This window comes from Camellia sinensis, chromosome 13, assembly GCF_055761805.1.
Source record: "Camellia sinensis isolate YWXY chromosome 13, ASM5576180v1, whole genome shotgun sequence".
Classification (NCBI taxonomy): Eukaryota; Viridiplantae; Streptophyta; class Magnoliopsida; order Ericales; family Theaceae; genus Camellia; species Camellia sinensis.
The window spans coordinates 71,535,465-71,546,184 of NC_138973.1; the positions used below are offsets into that span (position 1 = coordinate 71,535,465).

Sequence of the window (10,720 nt, forward strand, 5' to 3'; positions counted from 1 at the left end):
TTCAAAAGTGGGGTATTGAGAAGTTATCAAATTATTGGACCTATTTGGTACAATTTATTAAAGTTAAAAGTTAATTATTAAAAAGTAAAGTCAAAAATATTTTTCCCTTAGCTTTTAGACAATGAGTTTTTTTCAACACATTTAAATTATTTTTGTCTAATAAATTGTAAGTTAAAACTGCATCAAATAGTATGATACAGACTCCCAAAAAAAATTATAAACAATTTAGATAAGTTATACTAAACAGTCCCATTCTCTCAAGCAAGCAAGGGTTTGTTTACACACATGTGAACAATACAAACTTTCTCTCCGAAGAATAACTTCACCCAAAACTGCTTATTTGGAATGAACCACAGTGAACTTCCCTCACGACAATGTTCTCCAACGATGTCACCTGGGCAAAAGGGGTCACCAATCTCATTTTTTCTTCAATCGTTCCGATCAGGAGAAATGGGTTGGTTTATTTCCTTCTATCTACGCAATTCTCTGTCTTTGTTCATGATCATGTTGGGCGAAAAGTAGTTGTAGAGGAGCAGCGGCTGTGGAACAGCCATTCCTCCTTTCATGGTGCAAGATCAATTTATGTAAGAAAAGAACGCCAAGGTATAGAACAAAAATAAGGAAGTGGTGCTTAAAAGAGATTTGTAGTATAAAAATTGTTAAATTTGAACTATTTATTATTTCTATTGTGTAATAGCCATTGTAGATTTCTGTGATTGATTTTTTATTTGAAAAAATTATAATGCAACAAAAAGATTAGTTTTGTGAATTTTAAAATCAAAATTATTATAATCTTATCACATTTTTTGGCAAGTCAATGCAATTTTTTACCTCTTTTCTATGAAATTCTATCAATCAATTCCATTGTTAGTATGTGAATCGTCCATATACCATAGTAAAATGAACCAATTTACTTAAACTTACATGGCCCATTAAAAGTTTTATATAAATAAATAAAATACAAACAAATTTTGAACTCATTATTGATTTTTTAATATTGGTTCAAAAAACTCGTACACACTACAAAACTATGTAAACTTAATTAAAACTTGTTCGAAATCGCCTCAAAAAATAAGCAAATCAAATTTAAACACATTTTGAACTCACTAAAATTTTAAATTAAATTGAATCAATCCACTGCTCAACTGAACTCAGAATCCTATTTCTATAATTTACGAGCAGCCAGTTGAAAGTGCATATGTCAATGGCGTCACAGATTACGTACAAAAAGAGGATTTTGTTTATATAAATAGATATCTCCAACTTCAAAATTATACACACACCTCATCCTCATTACCACTACCATCTCCTACATTCAGAAATGGAGGGAACAGTCACCACTGCATCACCAAAAAGGCACATCTCTCTCTCTCTCTCTCTCTCTCTCTCTCTCTCTCTCTCTCTCCATTTTATTGTATATGTTGAAAATTTTGAAGTTTGCAATGAACCAACCCTAAGCTCTAACACCTTAGTTTTGTTGTGTGTTTGTTAATTGATTTTCAGGATTGCAGTAGTAACAGGGGGCAACAAAGGAATTGGATTAGAGATATGCAGACAGTTAGCTTCCAATGAAGTCATGGTGATCTTAACAGCTAGAGATGAGAAGAGGGGTACTGAAGCTGTTGAAAATCTCAAAGCTTGTGGGCTATCGGATATTTTTTTTCATCAACTTGATGTTACAGACTCTGCTAGTATTGCTTCTTTAGCAGATTACATCAAAAATAAATTCGGAAAGCTCGACATAATGGTGAGATTGGAAGCAAACTAAATTGATTGAAACTAATTTTATCTATAGCTATCTAGTGGGTAATTGTTCACTAATATGTATGTACATAAATTCTTGGCAGGTGAACAATGCAGGGGTCAGCGGAGTCATAATGGATGCGGAGTCTTTTACTAGTTTAAAGCTGAAGTCTGGACAGGTAAGTCTTTTACCAGATTCTGGGTTTCAACAAAAAATATATGCTTCCTTATTGTATACATCAAGGATTTTAATCTTCTAAAAATGATATAGATTGTAGGTGAGAAGGCTGAAATGGCGAAAAAGGTTATAAAACAAACCTATGAAACAGCAGAAGGGTGTCTACGAACAAATTACTACGGACCTAAACAGCTATCTCAAGCTCTCATTCCGCTTCTTCAGCTCTCTGGTTCTGCAAGAATTGTTAATGTCTCATCCGGTTTGGGGCAGCTAAAGGTAAAAAAACTTTCCCTCAAAGGCTGGTTAAACTGTGCTATAAATTTAACCCGTGACATATAACTAAATGTTTTTATGCAGAATGTTACAAATGAATGGGCAAGAGAGGTACTAAGTGATGTTGACGGACTCACAGAGGAGAAAGTAGATGAGGTAGTGAGTCAGTATTTACAGGATGCTAAAGAGGATTTGTTGGAGTCCAAAGGCTGGTCTGCTCTCTCTGCTTATGTCATCTCCAAAGCAGCTCTTAATGCCTACACGAGGGTTTTGGCTAAAAAATTCCCGAATTTTGGCATAAATTCAGTTACTCCTGGCTTTTGTAAAACAGATTTGAGCTTTAATAATGGACAATACACGGCTGAAGAAGGTGCAAAAGGTCCTGTAAAGCTGGCTTTGACAGTTGGTGATGGGCCTTCTGGCCTGTTCTTCTTTCAGACGGAAGAAACAACCTTCTAGTATCCACTAAGTGTTGAAATTTCCTAGGAACCCAACTGGGATTAGCTCTACTTTGATGAGATGCATGTACCATCAACCTTCCAAGAATAAACAGTTCCCAAATTTCTGATTTTTGTAACGAACTCGAATTACAAGCATGTGTTGTATTTTGAAGAGAGAGAGAGAGAAGAAAAAAAAAAAGAGCACCATTTTGAGGTACTGAAATAATATTAACTCCCTTTGAAGCATGTGATGGATATAACATTCTTTCTTGCATTCTCTAACACATAATCACATGAATGATAAAACCTTTACAGAATTGTAATACTTCAGAAAAGAGATGCTCCAGCTAAAATTTTCCCAGTCAGTGCTTGAGAAACAATGGTGTATGTGTATCTATTTGTCTAAAATTTTCAACAATAAACAACTTACAAATAGAAAGTGTGATTTTTAAGGAATGTGAACAAATTTACCACCAAGTGAAGATTTCTTGAGATACATAAGTCCGTTTCAAACTTTAGAGTGGCTCCTTGCAGCATTTTGTTTCACACAGCATCCCACAAAGTAGATTATTGACTGATTTCACAACAGATAATTATAAGAAAAATAAATGAACTCGATTAGAAGGTCCTGATCATATAAACACTATCAATTAAATGATTATCTACAAATATTATGCTAATTTCATATTACACTTTGTCAATTTCAACAGTAGAAGATATAAAATGCAATTCATATTCGATATTATCTGTTGTTCCTCATTCGCTAATGAGAAAAAGATAATTTGATTTGTTCCAAACTGGATGGAGAGGAGTTTCTTACCAAAACAACAAACAGAACCACATTAAAGATTGCAACCACCCTCCATTCAGTCTTCATGTATTGTGCAACTCCTGCCCTGGAAGCATGATATACAGGAAAAGCAAAGGGCAAAGAGAATTTTGTATGACAGAGGTAATAGAGGGAGAAGATGGGAATGTAGTAATGTTTACTTGCAGGAATCACAATTGTAGCACTTGATTTCCTTGGAATTTTTGTAAATTTTGCAATCCTTGTCGGAACTGATTGGGTGAAAGCTCAAGTCGTAGTATGAAGCATTAACAGCAGGATAACCACACCTAAGCAATTGAAACCCCAGAAGAAAAGGAAAAGAAAATAATGTGCGTGCGTGTGTGTGTGTGTGTGTGTGAGAGAGAGAGAGAGAGAGAGAGAGAGACCAAAATGTAATTATTTAGAAGAGAAAGAATAAGGGACGTACTCAGATGGCCGTCGACAACAACCAGCCTCAATGGGGGTTAGTTTTGCCAGTTTGTATTGTTTAAGAGTCTGCAATGAGAGGTAAAAACTTCACCATTAATTCATTAGGAACAGACGAGAAATGAGAATTTAAAGTAGCAAAGTGGACCTTATATTTTTTGGACAGGTTATTACAGTCATCAGATTTCACAAGACAACTCCTTAAATGCTAATGGGTGTTGTTTAGCTGGAAGAAAAAGCCAGATTTAAAAAAAGAAAAAAAGAACAAAAAAAAAAGTATTCTCATGTTGATACTCTAAACTGCTAAACATGTATAATGATCAAAGTGTTCCTGTTTTAGAAAACATGAGCTGTAACCTTGAAGATGATACTCCATTTACCTAAGCAGAAAGATATTAATGGCCACTGTTGTTCACCCACAAAAGAAGAAAATATTCTAAAGAAAGGAATTTTTTTCAAAAAAAAAAAATCATAAAGAGTGCAGAACGCATCCTCCTTATTTTATTTTATTTAGTTTTATTTTTTTGTTTGTTTGATTAAACATTTTTTAAGTTTGACGATTTAGTGTTTACTTCTTCACTTTCTTTTTATATTTCTTTTGTTGTAGGGCTGAAGCGTGTTTGTAAGGAGTTATGCACAACATGATGAGTGCTTTCACACCTAAGAAAATGAGAGACATCAACAGAGATTCTATCATAAAAATCATGGGGGATTTTACCTCAAACCAGCTACACTGTGACCAGATCCATTATTAGTTATGATAAAACTATAAAAGCAAGGCGCCAAAAAAAGAATCATGTCAGAAAATTATAACTAGCGTACAATTCAAACAAAAACACAAATTGGATATGTCGACAGGTGTAATGAATGCTGCAGAGAACTTGCTTCCGTTCATCTCCAATAGGAGCAAAGAGAGTTGAATAACAGAGACAAGTTGACAATGAGGAAGAAAAGACTAATCAACAGCACAGGAAACTGTAATGCAACCGGGTGATCCCAATTGATCATAGCATATAATCCCATGATGTAAATGGTATGGACAATGAGCATTTGTAGAGAAGTGGACCACCAACACTTACTCTTTAAGATTTCAGTTGATAATAGAGGCATATTCCTTAATTTATCGGGAAATAAAGAATGAAACGAGAAAAAATAAAAAGCAAAAAAGAAAAGGATGTCACTCTAATCCATAAATAATGTCAAAAGATAGCCCATTGATTATCTTTGATTTTTTTTTTTTTTCCTTCTTGTTTTTCCCCTCTTTTTACTTTTGTTTATGTTTTGCTATTCATTATTCATTGAGTAAACCCTTCACAAAATTCTCTGGCTTAATCCAACAGTGAGGAGGCAATACAAATTGGCCAAGAAGAACTTAGAGCAAATATCAAAGGAGTCAATAAAACCAGTTGAATGTAGCAGTTCGATCTGAAGCCATTTAAAATCACAGAATGAGATTTTAGGATGCTGTTTAATTAGAATAATAAACAGAAACAGGAAAAGTTGTTGACAACACTAACTAATAGAAAGGTAGATGGGCAAGATAACTTTATACATGGACAACATCTGCAGTGTCAGTTTTCAATGAAACCACAGTTTGCCACAAAACTGATACCACATCCTTTAATCCCTATGTCCATTTCCATTTCAGGATGATTGAAAGCCTCCTAATTCTAATAGCATTCAATATTTGAAAAGCAAGCAGACCTGTAGTTTCACCCTTGTTCAAGATCAAGAGCATTGTCTCTTTAAATAACAAATCATATCTATAGATCACTTAAAATTTCACACCAAAAGTAATCGACCTCCCTCACCAATTAGCAGTTCACTGATTGGTAACATCATTAATAATTTGACTGGAGAACTGGACCAGCAAGCCAGGACCTGAAAAGCTTGCTTTGAGAAGAAGGGTATGCTTCCATAGCCTTATATAGTTGTCTTAGTTCTAGGGTGGAATTATCTTTATCTAACCAAGTGAGGGAGTTCCACAAAGTTGATCATTACAATTGCTATGGTAATTTGTAATCTGCAATTACGTGATGCTACCAAATTTTAGATACATTTGAAAATTGAATCAAGGTAGAGGAGTTAAAGATTATGTCTTTGGACAAATCTACTGCACTATTTGCTAAAAGGACCACTGTTCTCCACAGGCATAATAGAGGCCCCTTATCAAGGGAACAGAAGATATGAAATTGCCAACAAAGAAAGGAAAGAAAGAAGAAAATGGTAGAACATTCTCTACAAACAAGGTAATTGCATTAAGTGGTATACTACAATATCAAGAGTGATAACTGAAATAAAGTGCAATATGGTATAATTATAATAACCTACTTAATAAATTGACAGTCAAGTACAGCAAGAGCAAATCAAAATTACAATGTGAACAGAAAGTAAGAATGAGATTGGCTATAAGGAGTAAAAGAAATGGTACTTATGTGAAAAATCGTACTTGCACGCCAGTTGTATTGTGAAAATAACAACAAAAAAAAGTTTACTTTAAATTGTATGTGAAATTGACAAAGAAGTTTTAATGAAGAAATGGTACAACAGTTTAGGAAAAACAAAAATCATTATAGGAAGCTCATTTCTCTGGGATATAATGGCATTGCGAAGATCAATCCAGCTTTTGAACCAGAAATACTTACGCCAAAACTGTGAAGACCAAGACTGCAACCAAAATGAAGCACAATAGGATCAAATACTGCAAGCCAGAAGGAATGTGCAACAGGGGGGGGGGGGGGGGGGGTGCTGAGGAGGGGTGGAATAGGGAAAAAGGAAGATGAGATTGAAGAAAAAAGGCGTCCGCATATAAGGAAAAATAAAAATCAGGGTCATTAAACAACATAGTAGAGAATCAAATGGAAATTAAGGAAGAGAAACTGAAATGGGAGATATACCATTGTCAGAAAGTTGATCCATCTGATTACCAAGGTACTTGTTCCTGTACTCATTATTGCTTTCCACTTCCTTTATTCCCCCTTCTCTCTCAAAGACTTGTACACAAACAAACCCAGAGAGAGAGAGAGAGAGCTGTGGGTGGTGTAGGAAAGCATGGAAGTGGGGAGATGAAGCTATGAAGTGGCACTTGCACAGTGAAGCAAAAAGGGAACCGAGAAAGGCAGAAAGGAAGTGGACCGTTTGGGATAACGATTCAGAATGAAGGGCAATTTCGTCAACATAAAAAGACACAATTTTTTATTTTATTTTATTTATTTATTTTTTTTTTGGTGATTCTACTTATGCACTACTAATATTTTTAGTATACACTATTATTTAGTATCCACACAAAATAATTTTTAGCGTTTAAAAATAAAGGGTTACTATTAGTACCCTATCAATTATTTTGAATCCCTATTTTTTAATTTTTTTTATTACAATAATAACCTCAAATGAAGCTAATTAATAAAAAAGATATCAATAATTTTGGAATACTCCATCTCACAATTAAACTCACACATTCACTATATCATGACTTAGGGTTTATGAGAGCACCTATCTCCGTCATCATCCATCCATCTTCCCCAAATCTCACCTTCAAAACTTACACACTATCGAAACCTTAAAAACCCTTTGACAGCAATATTTCGGCAATAATAGTGACAACCATTTGATTACCTACACTTCTTTAGTAATGACAATGAGTGAAAGTTTTTTTGACAACCAGAACTGCATGAGACAAGAGGAGTACAATGATAAAAGTTCAGCGGAGTTTCATGGCTTTGATGGTGTTTTTAACTCAAAGGAAATTGGCCTCATATGTGTAAGTTTCTTCAAAAAATAATATTAACAAAAAATTATTTGTCATTTTTTTTAGACTAAACTATAAAACATATGACCGAAATTCGGGAACATATGACCGAAATTCGGGAATATAGGCCTGAACATTATTTATTTGTTCAGGAACAGGTAATCGAACATTTATTTTCTTAAGTCATGAACAAGTATGTGATGATGAAGTATTAATCACCTTCATGAGTTTTGTTAAGGTTTTTGGGAGAGATGCTTTTTGGGGTGTGGAAATGTGCATTCAATTGAATTATGAAATATTTTCACAAAGATAATTTTGGTATTATTTGGGAAAAAAAAAGAAATTTTAAGAGTTCTAAAATTTATAAGTGGAGGTCCAAAGAAATAGAGGGGTTCAAAATAATTGATGGGGTGCTAATAGCAATATTCTTAAAAATATGTTATTTCACACCTTAACTTTCCATTACTAACCCTATATTAAAACACATCTAACTATTTGAATACACACCATTACATACACCAAAAACTCTCATCTTCACCACTACACACAACAAACCTCCGTCCCTCCCTCACAATCCTTAAAATAGAGACCATCTTCGTCGGTCTTAATCTCCATCGTCGGCAGAGGTTTCATTCGGCTTCTATTTTCACCAGTGTTGATCTCTATTGTTGTTGTTGAACTATCATTGTGTCTCATCTCATTGTCTCATCAAATTGCTGGCAAAGAGTTTCATTCGGCCTTCACTTTTACCGATGTTGATCTTCATTGTCGGTATTGAACTATCTAATCATCATTTCAAATTGCCATTCTCGCTCTTGACTCATGAGTGTATGTTGATGGTAAAGATGATGAAACATGAGCATACCTCTTTTTGTAACAAATTCACTTTTGTAGTCTATAATACAATCAGTTTTAACATTGCTACATTGGGTAGGTATAGAATTCTGTAAAACATTTAATAAATTTATCAAATTAGTCATGTTCAAGAATACAAAATTGAATAAACTTAATGTATTTAAAAATTTATATCTAAACAACCAATAAAAGTTTAATTTATTTTAACCGAACTAACTTAAAATGTTCAGTTTTTATGTATGAACATTTAATATGTAGTCAATCCTAATAATTTGAACAAAATTATTTTGTTCAAAAATAAATAATTGAACATTATGTAAAAGTTCAACTCTGGTTATCCGAACACGACGAACAAACTCATCTTCCCAACATATGAACGGGATAAATAAAAAAATCAAAAAATCAAGTCATAAACTAACTTTTTCAATGTTCAAATCAACGTTTTCAATGTTTGTATCGGAACCAACCATCTCAGTGTCATCTATGGTGTGCAAATCTTCAAATGCAATAATGTTTTGAGTTTGAAAAATAAGTTTAATGGAGAAGAGAATGAAGTGAGCTAATTGATAATGAATGATATCATGAATGTATGTTAATGGTGAAGATGATGAAGAAATACAATATTTATATATTAATAAAACCTCCTGCCAAAATTCAAGAAGGGCTAGGTCACGGGCCAAAAAATTAGGCCCAAGCCCAAGGGGTATTCGGGCCTTGGGCAAACCAGGCCGATGGGCTTAGACTCAAGCTTAGGGCAAGCTTGGAAGGGCTTGAACATTTTTTTATTTATTTTATTTATTTTTTTCACCAAATTTTTATTTTTTCCACTAAAATTTTATTATTTTCCACTAAAAATGACACTGGGCCTCGGGCCGGTCTTTGAGCCGACCAATGGGTCGGGCTTCAAAATGATGACCCAGGCCTGGGGTCTCGGACTGGGCTAGAGCTTGGGCCTAACTGGGTCGAGCTCACCCCGGGCCGCGGGCCATTTTTACATTCCTAAGTTCGTACAATGTTGTGGTTTGGCATTGATTTTTTTAGTTAGCTTTTTATTTTTTTAGCTATTTTAGCTCCGATTGAGTATGCAAGTGCATACCATATGTATTTGTGTAAGTTCTGACAAATATACATAAATTATCTCACAAAAATGCGTAAGTTTTCACAAACATACATAAATTAACTCATAAAATTTAAGAAATTATAACTTACGTATATTTGTGAGAACTTATGTGATTTTGTGAGGCAACTTATATATTTGTGAAAACTTACACAAGTGCATATGATATACGGCTTACATACCCAAACACTTTCCAAAAATCCATTGCCAAACGAAAGCTAAGATATGAATATTGAGTAACACGTATTATGCTTATTGGTTAAATTTATAATTTTCTTTTTTTTTTAAATGTAAAATCTCGTTGAAATCTATCAAAGTCCATGCTAATTATAAAATTCTAGGTTAAATTATAAATACATCCCTTGAAGTTTGCCTAAAATACAAATTGCCCCTTGTGATTTGAAAAATTATAAATACCTACCTATCAAAATTTTTTATTTAACAAAATTACTCAAAAAAGTGAAATTTCTAATTGTTCACTTATATATTAATAAAATTATTTGAATTATTAATTGAAATAAAATTTTACATTATTAAAAACTGTTAATTAACTTGATGATGTATTAATAAAAAGACCTATTTGTTATGAAACTAGAAACCTTAGGGGGTATAATGTAATTTCTAGATCTACAAGAGGTACTTTGTAATTTAAGTAAATCTCAGAGAGTGTGTTTGTAATTTACCCAAAAATTCTAACATATATAGAGTAAAATTTTACCCTACAAACTAACTATAATGATGGATTTTAAAATATTTTGTAAAAATTTCAAATTTTAGAGTAACAAATTATAATTTATAAAACCATCAATTCAACATATATATGTGTATATATATTGTTCTTTATGTTTTAAAACATAAATAATGATAAATTCGAAAACGTCAATCATTTTTATTTTGTAAAAACAGTTTCCACATTTTAAAGCTTAGCTTCCTCACAAGATCTGTCGGGAGTCTTGATGGAAACTCCACGGTATGAAGCACTATCAATTGTCAATTGGACCAAAAAAAATAAAATAAAAATCAGGACATAGAAATCATTCTCATCTCACAATGAAAGGTAATGCCAATTAAATCATCCAGTCACAATAAATTCACAATTTGATGTACCAAG

At 33.2% G+C, this 10,720-nt stretch overlaps 2 protein-coding genes across 2 annotated transcripts; one reads left to right on the forward strand and one right to left on the reverse strand.

Annotated features, from left to right (window-relative positions):
- Window positions 1–276: 276 nt before the first annotated feature.
- Window positions 277–2,880, forward strand: LOC114315885 ((+)-neomenthol dehydrogenase). The gene is made up of 5 exons (XM_028262511.2): window positions 277–1,356; window positions 1,504–1,747; window positions 1,848–1,922; window positions 2,015–2,197; window positions 2,279–2,880. Exons 1-5 carry the CDS (start codon window positions 1,322–1,324, stop codon window positions 2,651–2,653), a joined length of 912 nt encoding a protein of 303 aa, XP_028118312.2. The 5' UTR covers window positions 277–1,321; the 3' UTR covers window positions 2,654–2,880.
- A 5-nt stretch (window positions 2,881–2,885) lies between these two features.
- On the reverse strand, window positions 2,886–6,998 carry LOC114315889 (tetraspanin-10). Its single transcript, XM_028262542.2, has 6 exons — window positions 6,787–6,998; window positions 6,535–6,590; window positions 3,891–3,958; window positions 3,625–3,750; window positions 3,455–3,530; window positions 2,886–3,208 (listed from the first exon to the last, which is right to left on the reverse strand). The coding sequence occupies exons 1-6, from the start codon at window positions 6,806–6,808 to the stop codon at window positions 3,143–3,145; spliced, it is 414 nt and encodes a 137-aa protein (XP_028118343.2). The 5' UTR covers window positions 6,809–6,998; the 3' UTR covers window positions 2,886–3,142.
- Window positions 6,999–10,720: the final 3,722 nt, after the last annotated feature.